The sequence below is a fragment of the Phragmites australis genome, chromosome 2 (assembly GCF_958298935.1).
Source record: "Phragmites australis chromosome 2, lpPhrAust1.1, whole genome shotgun sequence".
Classification (NCBI taxonomy): Eukaryota; Viridiplantae; Streptophyta; class Magnoliopsida; order Poales; family Poaceae; genus Phragmites; species Phragmites australis.
In genome coordinates, this window is record NC_084922.1 from 10,148,262 (window position 1) to 10,161,160 (window position 12,899).

General features: G+C 43.5%; 1 protein-coding gene across 2 annotated transcripts; it reads right to left on the reverse strand.

The window, feature by feature from the left end:
• Window positions 1–3,780: 3,780 nt before the first annotated feature.
• On the reverse strand, window positions 3,781–10,577 carry LOC133899003 (protein GRAVITROPIC IN THE LIGHT 1-like). 2 transcript variants are annotated; one of them, XM_062339872.1, is made up of 2 exons: window positions 10,243–10,577; window positions 3,781–5,597 (listed from the first exon to the last, which is right to left on the reverse strand). In XM_062339872.1, the coding sequence occupies exon 2, from the start codon at window positions 5,510–5,512 to the stop codon at window positions 3,998–4,000; it is 1,515 nt and encodes a 504-aa protein (XP_062195856.1). In that variant the 5' UTR covers window positions 5,513–5,597; window positions 10,243–10,577; the 3' UTR covers window positions 3,781–3,997. The 2 variants fall into 2 exon arrangements, with proteins under 2 accessions (XP_062195856.1, XP_062195865.1); XM_062339881.1 differs by lacking the exon at window positions 10,243–10,577 and adding an exon at window positions 6,201–8,211.
• Window positions 10,578–12,899: the final 2,322 nt, after the last annotated feature.

Here is a 12,899-nt window from a genome sequence, read left to right on the forward strand (position 1 = left end):
ATTTAGCTCACTTGCACTCAATCTTCCAATCTCTCAATCCAACTCACTTTTCTTCTCAAATCACACACTAGAATGGAGTGGGAGAGGTTCCTTTGGCTCTAGAGGATGTTCTTTTCGTGCCCTTGCAGCTGCCTCAAAGGATGGGGTGAGTGGGGTATAAATAGCTCATTTCAAAAAACTAACCGTTAGGTTCTTTTTTGGACTTTACCGGAGTTTCCGGTCTACACCAGAGTCTCCGGCCACTCCAGGTACCGGAGAATCCGGTCTTCACCGGAGTCTCCGAGTACAGCACAGCTGACCTCCGAAAAACGGCGATAACTTTTGATCCCGGAGTCCGATTTCGACGATTTTGGACTCTATAAAAAACTTATTCAGAGGGCTACATATCCCAACTGAATTCATGATCTAAAACACATAGGATCAAACTAGGAACATTCCAAAACTCATTTTAGACACTTCCACACTTTCCGCTCCGGACTCTTAACTACAAACTCTCACTTTGTGTTTGGTTGGGAACTCTTGAGCACTGAGACGCGACAATTAGCTCACGTTGCATCCCTCTTAATAGTGCGGTATACCTATACTCAAATTCAAAGATAAAACTCGTTTGAACCACTTTGAGCGTTTAAAAACTTTCAAATACCGCTTCTTTCTTTCAAACCTTGAGGGTTGCTAACTTCCATATATTCTTCACTTGATTCTTCATATGATTGATTTGAATCATACATAGCTTCTCATGGCCTCGCACGGTCCATCGGCGCAAAGCCTTTACTCGCTCTTCACCACCGCCTTGGTCCTTCGGCGCCAAGCCATTTGCTTGCCCTTTACCACGGATCGTCCATCGCAGCCGAGTCTTGCTTGCCCTTCACCGTCTTGCCATAGAAAACCACTTTGTATTCGATATCTTCAAAGAATTCATTTTATCAAATATGGAGTCCACTCTTGTTCTTCACTCTTGGCATATATGATTTCAACTCAACTTATGCCTTCTTCTGGATCCTAACCCCAACTCATTCTCAAGCACAAAGCACATGTGTTAGTCCATAAAATCTAAATGATAAACACTTATACCTTAAGTTACTTGATCTCCACAAGTAACTTATTAGCCTTCATGCATATTGTCAATCTTCATATAGAACCTAACCTCACTCATTCTTAAACACATAGCACACGGGTTAGTCCATAAAACTCTATTGACAAGCATACCTTTTAGTTACTTGATCTCCACAAGTAACTTAGCCTTCAAGCTTATTGTTAATCTTATTGAGTTTCTTCTTCTTCTTATGAGCATCACTAAAATCTCAATGACTTTTGATGCAATTCTTTGAACTCATGGCATTTCTCAAAGAATCCATGCTTCATCATTTATGCATCTCCTATGCAATAACCTAATAGCAATTCTCAATATGATTGTTAGTCCATAAGCATTGTCATCACTTACCCGAGCATCACCTAGAGCTCATTCATCTTGATGCATTGTCAATCTCCCCATTTACCTAGAGCACATGCATATCTCTCATCCATGCATCACCTATGGAATAACCTACTAATAAACTCAACACCATTGCTAGTCCATAGGTATTGTCATTAATTACCAAAAGCACACATAGGGGCTAGATGCACCTTCAGCTATAAGCTCCAAGAGTAACAAACGCTTTATGAACTTCTTGCCGATGAACTCGAGTGCTCAACAATAGATTTTAGCTCACTTGCACTTAATCTTTCAATCTCTCAACCCAACTCACTTTTCTTCTCAAATCTCTCACTAAAATAGAGTGGGGAGGAGTTCTTTTGACTCTAGAATATTTTCTTTCGTGCCCTTACACCAGCCACAAAGAATAGAGGTGAGAGGTTATATATCCCTAACCCCTAGCTATTGCATACCTTTTTAACTGACCTAGAGTATCCAGGTTAATTCGGAGTCTCCAGGTTGGCATTAGAACGCGTAACCGAGAACCCTGGTCGGAGTACAACTCGGAGGGTTCAGAACCCGGAGTCTCCAAGTCAACCCGGAGTATCCGGGTGAAACACTTATGTCTAACATACCACTCGGCTCGGAAACTCACCTGAAGGCTCCAGACATCCCAAAGTATCAGAGTTCAGCACAGCTGGCCTCTGAAAAAGGACGATAACTTTTGATCTCGAAGTCCGATTTCAACGATTTTGGATTCAATAGAAAGCTTATTCAGTAGAGCTACACATCCCAAATGAATTCATGAACTCAAGATCAAATTAAGAACACTCTGAAACCATGAGTTAGTCCATAAAACTCAACTAATAACTTTTATACCTTAAGTTATTTGATCTCCACAAATAACTTATTAGCCTTCATGCATATTGTTAATCTTATTAAGCTTCTCCTTCTCCTCATAAGTATCACCTAGCATCACTAAGAGCTCATTTATCTTGATACACTTTTAATTTCCCTATTTACTTAGAGCTTATGTATATATCTCCTCCTTAGATCACCTATGGAACAACTACTAACAATTCTCAATAACGTTTTAGTCCATAATTATTATCATTAATTACCAAAACCACATATAAGGGTTAAATACACTTTCAATCGTCCGGCACCAAGCCTTTCGCTTGGCAACGATCATCCCGCCATCGGCCGTCAAGTTTCATCCATCACCTGCACTCCATGAGACAAACAAACATATTTCTCCAACTTCAAACCAAGTTAGTTTAAAACTAAAATCACAAATCCCCAGTTCGAAATACATTATACTGAAAACATGAACATCGAATGATCCAGCGTGTTTTGCATCTGAACACCGAACCATCCGATAAGTGTAGCACTATTTGTTCCAAGAAAATTTTGCTCTCTGCAAAAAAAATCCGGTAGAAGCTTCTAGTGATCTCGTTCCCATCACTAGATAATTCGACGTGTGTAAATCCATCGAACCACCTTTATGCAATCTCTCTGCAAGAAAAAGTCCGTCAATATCCTCCGGTGCTTACAGTGAAATGATGGACTATCATGTGTTTGCTTTTATTTCTGCTTCGATATTGAAAATGCTCCGGTGCTTACTTTACCGTACCACCGGACCAACCGGTGTGGTCAAGAAGCCACACTTCGCATGTTCTGGTGTGACATTTTTCCTATACTCTAAAATAATCTCCTTCAATTCAAACTTTGATTAGTCATAAACAAGATAAAAAAAAATAAGTTCATACCAACTAAAATCATCTCAAATCTAATGTTACCAATGACTCATCATACATAAATCAATGCACATTTCAACTTAGTGTCTCAAGTAAGAACAATGGGGGCACATTAATTTTCAATGGACTAAAATCGATATCCGCTAAGCCGTCCATTTGCAATCAAACGGTACACAACTTGACTTCTTTCTTTCCCTCATCTGCTATTCTCCATGGAACAATGCAACATCGTGCTCCCCCACTGCCCGCCTTCGTCCCCGATGGTATCCCTGCCACCGGATGCACCCTCGTCACCTTTATCGCACTAACCCTAACCCATCAACACATGACACCCCCACCCACCAGCCATTCCCTACCACCCATGGCTAGCCGTGCCCCGCCTCGTCATGTTGCCCATCGACCATCGTCTCTACCAGACCCAGACTCGTCTGCCACCTCAGATCCCATTTTATGCTCGATGAGCAAAGAAATCCACCAGCAAGCCTTATCCCTAAATCCCATCCCGTAATCTCCCTAATCTCACCGGCGAACTGAGCGTCGACTGAAATCAACCTCATTTCAGTGGATTGAAGCCGAGGAAATAAAGAACAACGGCAAATTGGCAATGCATCATCTGGAACTCGAAATGCCATTTAAATTACGGTTACATCGCTACATTCTACATTCCTTGATGGATTTACATACATAACCACCCTGCATCATCATCACAACCACCCCAGCCGGCTGCCGGCGGGAGACCTCGACGGCCGCCCCAAAATGGGCATTCTTCCCCCCACATCATCCGCCGGACGCCGGAAGCAAACACAACGGTGCTTTGTCGCAGCAACCATCACACCGGCCGGGACAGGTACACGCGGCATTGGATAAGCGTCCGGCCGACTCTGAACCCAGGCACCACGGTGAACCCGACAACACGATCCTCCGCCGTTGCGGCGGCGTCCTCGGCGCGCCCGTCGTTGACGCTCTCCATGTACACCTCCGAGAATCGCGCCCCCGTGCGCACCTGGAAGATGGACGCGCCGTCCTCCTCGGCGCCGTCGTCGAATGCGAAGAAGAGGCAGTGCAGCAGCCACACGCGGCGGGCCATCTCGGCGAAGTCCGCGAACCACGAGCTCTCCGGGAACCCCGGACCGGCGCTCACGATGCCGCGCTGCTCCAGCCGCCCAAAGAAGGCCGTCTCCATCCTCGCGTGCACCAGCGACAGGTACTTGGCGCGCAGGAACTTGCCGAACCCTCCCCACCGCGCGTTCCTCACGTCCATGAAGGCGCTCGCTGGCGCCGCCTTCAGTTCCGTGAACTCCTCGAAAAACCGCCGCCGGTCGTAGAACTCCCGCTCGTCAAGGAAGCTGAGATTGAAGTCGCGCCGGTGGAAGTTGGCGAACATCTTCATCGCGACGTAGGACTCGAACACGAACTTGGTGTCGCCGGCGCGGCGCAGGTGAACGCCCGGATGCACGGCTGCCGCGGCCGCGGCTAGATCCCACCCGGCGGACTGCATCGAGTTGAGCATCGACTTGGAGAAGGACCGGATCGACTTCACGGTGTGCCGCAGCGCGGTGAGGAAGTGGGTTGGGTTGAGGCCGGAGACGTGGAGCTCGTCGAGCGACGCGAGGGTGCGGCCGGGGTGGAGCCTCGCCTCCAGGGCGCGCTCGGCGCGAAGCTCGGCGGTGAGGGAGCTCCTGGCGCGCTCCGCCTCGAAGTCCTTGGCGCGGAGCTCGGCCTCCAGCTTGCGCGCCGTGATCTGGTACGTCTTGAGGAGGTGGCGCTGCTCCTCGGCGTGCGCGGCGAGGGCGGTGTGGCCGCCCGCCGCCGCTCCCCTGGCCGCGGCGGCGGGGTCCCTGAGGTACCTCCGCTTGGTGTCGGACAGTCTGGTAAGCTCTGCGACCACGGCGGCGTCTGCGGACTGAATCGCCTCCGCGTCGTAGGGGAACTGCGCGAGCTGTAGCTGCGCGTACGCCGCCTTCACCGCCGACACACCTGCGAACAGATTGGCGAGGAGGGAGTCCGCGGCGTTATCTAGCGCCACCTCCGGCGGTTGCCGACCCCCGGCCACCGCCGCGGCCTTCTTCTCGGCGGCGTTGCGGAAGAAGGCGTCCAGGGAGTAGGCCGCGGCGAGGTTCCCCGAAAGCTTGAGCTTGCTCAGCGACGGCATGGAGGGCGGCTCCATCCGCTCCTCGTCGTAGTCGTCTCCAACCGCGGACTCCGGCGCCGGAGCCTCCGGCGCGCCCGGAGCCGCGCCGTCCTTGCGCTTCCGGCGGAGCAGCTTGGTGAAGGTGCGCGCCAGGTTGGCCGGCTTCTGCTGCTGCTGCTGGTGGTGGTGCGGAGCCGCCACTTGCGCCTCCATTGGGGTTGCGCTCTCACCGCCGGCTCCGCTTCCTCCTCTCCAGCTTCCTCTCGTCTTGTGGCGTCCGCTCCTTGGCTCTGTGAGTCTGGGGAAACGCGGGGTGCGATTAAATTTTCCAGGAATATTTGGGGGTTACTGTAAAGTAGTCAGAGGACCTGCAGGGCTACGCGAATACTGTCGATGGATGGAGAAGATGGGGTGTTTAATTTGTGAAAATCTGGAGGGGGCGTAGGGACAATCGAACGGTTTCTAGAAAATTAATGCTTATTTTCGGCGCCCTCTCTTCTACCTATGCTTAGAACACATTTATCATAAATCTGGATAGCGGATATCGGTGTCCAAATCATGCATTCTGATCTATTGACGACCTAGCAAATTAGCGGAATGTCTTATTGCTCTTTGTAACAACAGAAAGTACTTATTTTGCTAGCTAAGTCAAAGGTAAAAAAACTTCTCAACGTAAACAGAAAAAGAATAAAACAAGTGCGAGTTTAACATGTTTAATAAGGACAAATTCTGGCAAGTTTAAAGGGCATGTTTGTTTTAACTCAAGATTATAAAAAGTAGTTTGTAGATTATAAAAGTTGTATTATAGATTACTATTGTTATAATCAAAAAGCTAGATTATTAAAAGGTCCTAAAGACTGAACTGTGATCCCAATCTACCAGGTAAAAAAACAGGGTCTACCTTTAACATCTCGGGAAGTTTGAAACCAGCACATTGAAATCAGCTGCGTGTGCTTGTGGAAAGCAAGCGATAAATCTCTCTTGAGTCTTGACCACTGCCTCGGCCCCATCGGGAAACGGTAAAAACACTTGATGACGCTCAAACGTTTCTCCACATCATTGCTTTTCACCGTTTCACCGCCTCTCTCTCTCTCTCTCTCTCTCTCTCTCTCTCTCTCTCTCTCACATATGTGTCTGTCACTGACAAGCAGGTCACACCGATGCAAATCAGGTGGCTTTTGCTGAAAATTCCAGGGTTCATGGGAGCAATTTGGTGGAGTGTGTCCGTGCGAGCGTGCAAATTGATCGGCGACATGGACACGATGCGTTCAGCAACCTACTCCAAACTAATCTAGTACCACTCCACATGCAGAAAACACAACAAATGGCTACTTTCTTCGTTGATTTTCAGGGTTAACACATGGCAAGGAACCTAATAAAGCTAGCGCTTTCCGTTGATGTCAACAGTTGGGCTTGGAGTTTTGTTAGTAACACGACTTCAGAGTTGTGCCCATTCTTGGTGTTCCTTCAAACTATAAAAATTGCCCCTAGAAATTAAGTCGGATTCGAATTTTGAACTAAAACAAATGGTGGGATCATGTGACCCCGACCCCAAGGGCTAATATCTCTCAATTAAAAGTAAATTTTATAAAACTCTATACATATCCGAATGACTTTCAAAATATAAATACATGTTTTTAAAAAGTTTTGATCAAACTTTTAAAACTTTGACTAACAAAGACTTTCAAAATATTTAATTTAAAAACCTTAAAATAATGTGTAGTTTTGTTTTACAAAATACTTTTATAATTTCACACATTCAACGGATTTTGTAAATATATATTTATAACAGTAGCATCTAAACCTTGTTAAAAACCCGGAAGCTGAGGATAATTCAGCTGGGCCCGTGGTTAATTAATTTCTTTGGGATGAGGCGCAGCAGTCTGTTGCATGCTCCACGAGTCTACCACACCAGACACAAGCAAATGGCAGCTGGCATGTGCGTGTCAAGCGACACATTCCGATGGTTACTCCCAACTCATTGAAAATAAGGGGTTAACAGCACACTGCTGGACTCTACTGTGCTGTGGCACTAATCAGTTACTTTAGCTGCAATGATTCCCACCACTCGGTACAGCTTAACATCTTTTCTGTCGACAAGACTAGTGCAGTTGTACTAACACCGGTATGCAGTAGCAGCAGGTGAAGACATCAACGTACCTCTTCACCAGAAAAAAAAAATAGTACTGCTAGTACTGTGCCCTTGAAACATGGGACTAGCTTTGTTTGGTGAAACGCACAAGGTAGAAACTAAAAAGGACAGAAAGAAAAAGGGCAAGGTAAAGCAAGACAAGAACAGTACACAAGCTGACATGCTCAGTCCATCGAATTAACAAAAAGCATAGGGGTGCTATCTGAAACTTATGCACATGAAGAGATAAAGAATTCCCAAATGGCACGAAAAAAGATGCCCCTAGAGCCAGGCACTGTTATTCCCCAGAAAACCGGCAGCGGTCACATGCAACAGCAAAACACTAGTATCTCGGCAGAACGAGCTACAGTAATTAACTTCGATTAATCAAACCAAGGTGAGGCCAACAATGAGAACCGGGGTTAGATTAATGCTCGCAAAATCACGGAGTGGTAGGAATGTTGCCCCCCTTAATCAAGTACCTCAACTTGGCACGACCAGTACACGTACCTTGGCACGAGCACTAGGTACGATGCGATCACTGATTGTAAACCTGAAGATTTTTTCCACATTGGTTACGTCGCTGTAATTTGCAGGTGTCAGCTTCCTTCTTTTAGGACCTGTTTGCCTAGGTATTCTCAGTTTTAAAAATTCATGTAGTTGAAGCTACAGATGCACTAAAACTATTTAAATAAATTATCTTATTTTTATTTTACACTAAGATAGTAATTTAAACTATTTTATTTGACATAGTACTTAGTGACTAAAGCTCTACCAAATAGTCTTATTTAGAATTTAGATATACTCTACAAATGCTCTGCTCGCAAATGGCAAGAGGAACACAAAACAAAATATTTAATTTTTTTATCATTCTGTCAGAAACTAATTTATCACTGAGAATATTTGGGGTTACTGTTAATTTGTTATACAAAATGATTTGTGTAAAGGAGTTACGCAACAGAAATTCTCTCCAGCGAGTGCTCGCTCAGGAGTCTGTTTGGTTGGGAGACAAAGTGAAATGGGACAGAATCGTTCCTGTTTTTAGGATGAGATGATTCTCTTTTTTGTTTGGTTGGATGAGATAAATCTCTTTTTTGTTTGATTAGAGGGACGAGGACGGATAGGGATGAGAATCATCAGCTAATTATATTTTTTAATTATAAATAATAATTATTAATAATACACTAATCAACATGCACCAACATATATTAATGTTACTTTTGTCGTAGTTATACTAATTAACAATAAAATATACTAATTAACCATAATCATACTCTAATTAGCTCATTAATTAGCAATAATTAGTACATTAATCTTACAAATTCTAATCTTTAACAAAGATGGATGGCTTCATCCCAACAATTTTGAGAGATATCTTCATCTAGTATATTAAGAGAATATTCCTTAAAAAAAATCATCCCATCCCTACTTCCCCTGAACCAAACACAAAAAAAACAAGAATCACTCTATCTCATCCCACCTCATCCCCAAACCCCCAAACGACCCCAGGTCGGCAAAGACGAAGTAGTCGTGCAGGCCGAACCCGGTACACTGCTACAGTGCATAATGTACGACAGGAGGCAAAGGTCATTTGTGTCGTACCGTAGACCGTGGTAGATGACAGTACGTGAAAGGGAAGGACCAATTAGTCGTGGGCTTTTGAGGACGGTCTTCCACGACGTGGTTACTTCACTCTGATCGTGATGAATTGGCATTTAGTTACTACTAGTTTAGTTTGAGAAAAAATTCATAAATTAGTTAGAATACTATTTATTATATATATATATATATAATATAAGAGTTTTTTTATAAAAAAATAACATCATAATTATATCGTATAAATTTATAGGTTTAATGTTTAGACTGATCTGAATACTGATTATTTAGAAATTAGATGTAAAAAAGATTACAATGTCCTCTAATAATATAATGGATAAATATTAACAGTAATATCGTAATTAAAAAAATATTAGTTTAAATGCAGTGTTACTACTGCGTTCAAGATCAGTACGTCCTACGGGCTTTTTTGACTACTCCTACGGTCCTACCTTACTGGTGGTCACTGTTGGGCAGTCACACCAAATGCTCAGGCACCAGATTTCAAAATGGCAGGACCTCACGTGACGATTGAAGAGTCAAAATAGGCCCTGATGCACCACCATCGAAGTACATGTTTGAGCAGCAAAAATTACTCCAACAAAGGCCACACTCGTCATCGTGTGGAAATCCTTAGCAGCATCGGTCTCCCTTCCAAACAAATCCAGCGTGACCTCAGGTGCGAACCGGTCCTCACGCTAAGGGGAAAAAAAGAGAAAAAAAAGTGCCAAACAAGACCCAGATTTGATACAGGACAAAGGTCCTATGTGTTCTATTTTTTTATAGTTTCCGTTTTTTAAAAGTTGAAAAAAATAAGCTAAAAAACTGGTTTCTAAGCTAGCTGTAGATTTTCTAGTTTTTGATGAGTTAAGAATTAAAAAATTTCATAAAAGATAATTTCCAAAAGATATGATCAGTTTTTAGCAAAAGTACATAAATTACAACTGTACAAATAGTACAAAGTATGAATGCTACGTCGTGACGGGATCGAGGAAACGTAAAACGATGAGAAAACGATATGTGGATTTCCGAATCGTACCAAAACTATATTTTTTTTAAAGAATCCTACCAAAACCAGCGGAAAATTTAAAACCAAGCAACAAGGGCGGCCCAGACCTTGCCGTATCCGTACCTCCGTCTCGAAACAAACAAACCGGCAAACGGATCGAACAAACAAGAAGCAGCGGAGGATTGGAGACGAAGAATTTGGACTCACCAGATGATCGATGAAGCAAGCAAGATGAGCAAGTAGAACCTCCTCTGCAGGGAAAAACAGAGGCGATGCTCCTGTCTTGCAGATCACCTGCTCCTCTCCTCTCCTCTCCGGCCCTTCCTTCACTCGGACCCGAGCATCAAACCGGGGACGCGGAAGCCGCCGGCGCCCCTCTCCGACGCCGACCTGCCGCCGTCTCGTTCGGGTCGGGTCGGGTCGGGTCGGGCCAGGAAGAAGAAGAGGAAGCCACGCGAAGGCGATGCGAGAGCCAACTAGAGGGGAGGCAGGCAGGCAGGCAGGGCCGGGCAACGCGGTGTGAGGCGATAAAAAAAAAAAGGCGTGTGCGTCTATTCCCATCCATGCCCCCCAGCCCTCCGGCTCTATTTATTCCCGGGTTACACGTGCGCTACCGAAAATGCCCTCCCGTCCGATCTGGTAGCGCGTCGCGAATGGATGGATTGCCTCTGGTCAAAATTTGGCGCCGGGATGGAAGATCTCGTCCTGATTTTAACCGGGGCCCCGCGGATCAAGGGATAATAATGGGATTTCTTAGCAAATTGCAATGGAGGACACAATTTCATATGATCTGTCACTTCAACTTTTTTTTTAACATAATACTCACACATCACATACCACCACACGGACACACTTGCACCATATTGATTGAAAATCGAATAAAAATTACACCTAATAAGATACTAGAAGCAAAACTAAAGTTTAATTTGTGGTGAGTAAAAAATACAGCTACCTCTGCTAACCAGTTAAGTTAAGACTAAGTTCTTATCTATGACTTTGACGTTATGGTCGGCTGTCGGTGAGCATGTTCTATCCATATGTATATTTAAAGAAATAATAATAAACCATATTTGCATACAAGGATCAGAAAACATAAAGTAGTTGCGTGAATTAATACTCCTGCTAGACCAAAGTACTCCATTTCCCGGGTATGTTTTGATATTTTCCCCTTTCTTTTCGTGTCAAGATTAGTGTTTTGTAAGCATGGACTTTGGCGTCCCTTCTTTTCAGCCAGTACTTGGAATTGATATCCTTGTAATTTTACAAGTAATGTAAAAATGTGCGATTTTTTAGTGATGATAATCTGTTTCGTCTCGGCGGCAGATTGGTCATCCCGTTCTGCTTTCTGCGTTACGGCCTAACCAAGAGACCTGTCTGTTGTGGCGCGTCAGGGGTAACGGCCTGTGTGACACTTGGTAAATCACCAAGCCAACACCTGTAACTAACCCTCGACCATGGAGAAAGAGATCCTCCGACATACCTTGACGTGTCCGTTAACATTTTGATCAATTTTTAGTGAATCATGCATGTTAGCAATGAAGTCAACTCGTATATCTTTGGATCAACATTTAGTAATCACGTGCGTCAGTGACCAAGTTAACTCATAAGTCCGATTGGGTCTGCTGACAAGTGTCTTGGTTTATCTTCTGTGTCTTGGTTTTAGTATGAAGTAATTCATCCAAAAAAATCTTGCGCCGAAGAAGAGGCCGATCATCTTCCAAAGTATATAAATCTCCGATGAAAACTACGCAGGACACGAAGAGAAACTCGAACAAACGAGTGAGCTCGCAAGCAGCGACAGCGCCGTGTTTCCACGAAAGATTCTTCATTGTCTCCGGTCATTTCTCACCTAATTTGTTTTTGAGCGTATTCTCACCTAATTTTGTTGGGATGTAACGATTGCGAGACAGACGAACTGAACAAAACAACACGGCGACGAAGATGTGCAGGCCGAAGAAGGGACGGGTGTTGTACGTTTTCCGGTGGCCTGTTTCACTTTCGTGTATTGTCATCACATCCATCCATCCAGAATTCCAGATCTTCAGAGCCCCTACCAGCTGGCAGCTGCCACACCCCTCTAGCTTCTCTCACGTAGCCCCCTCATCTATTTTTTAGAAAAATGCAAAACCCTCTAAAATTGATTTTGACTTTTCTCTCAAAAAGTTGTTTTTTTAAAAAAACCCTAAAAATTTGGTTTTATTGAAAAACACCCCAAAAATTCAAAAAAATAATAAAAAATCACAAAAAATTCTAAAAAAACTAGAGACAATTCTAAGACCTTTTGTGAATTTTTTTTCAAAAATAATATCATTTGCATCATATTTTATGGAGAGTAAGTTTGAAAAATAAAAGAAAAACGTGCATCTCATTTATTAATTCGAGTTAAATGCATAGTCCATTTATTAATTCGAGTTAAATGCATAGTCCATTTATTAATTCGAGTTAAATGCATAGTTAATTATTTACTAATCCAAAAATCATGAAACTAATTTTTTTAGTCTTCTTATATGATCCTCTATTTTATAAAAATACATGAAATCTTGAAATAGTTATTGTAACGTTGAGGATTTAGTAAATGTGTTACAGATAGATTAATTCATAACTAATCCATAACACTCCCAAAATTAGTGAAACCACTTTTATTAGTTCACTTAAACAATTATTTGTGTAGGAAAAATAATGGTAGACATGAAAAAGTTTAAATAACATGAGTTAATAAATGAGCTGCATATTTTTCTTTTTTTTCCCCAAACTTCCTCTCCATAAAATATGATGCAAAGGATATTATTTTAAAAAAAATTCACAGAAGGTCTTAGAATTGTCTCTAGTTTTTTAAAGATTTTTTAGTGATTTTTTTTGAATTT

Excerpts from the sequence above, each read along its gene's own strand:
- LOC133899003 (XM_062339872.1), bottom strand. The coding sequence starts at position 5,512 with ATGGAGGCGCAAGTGGCGGCTCCGCACCACCACCAGCAGCAGCAGCAG.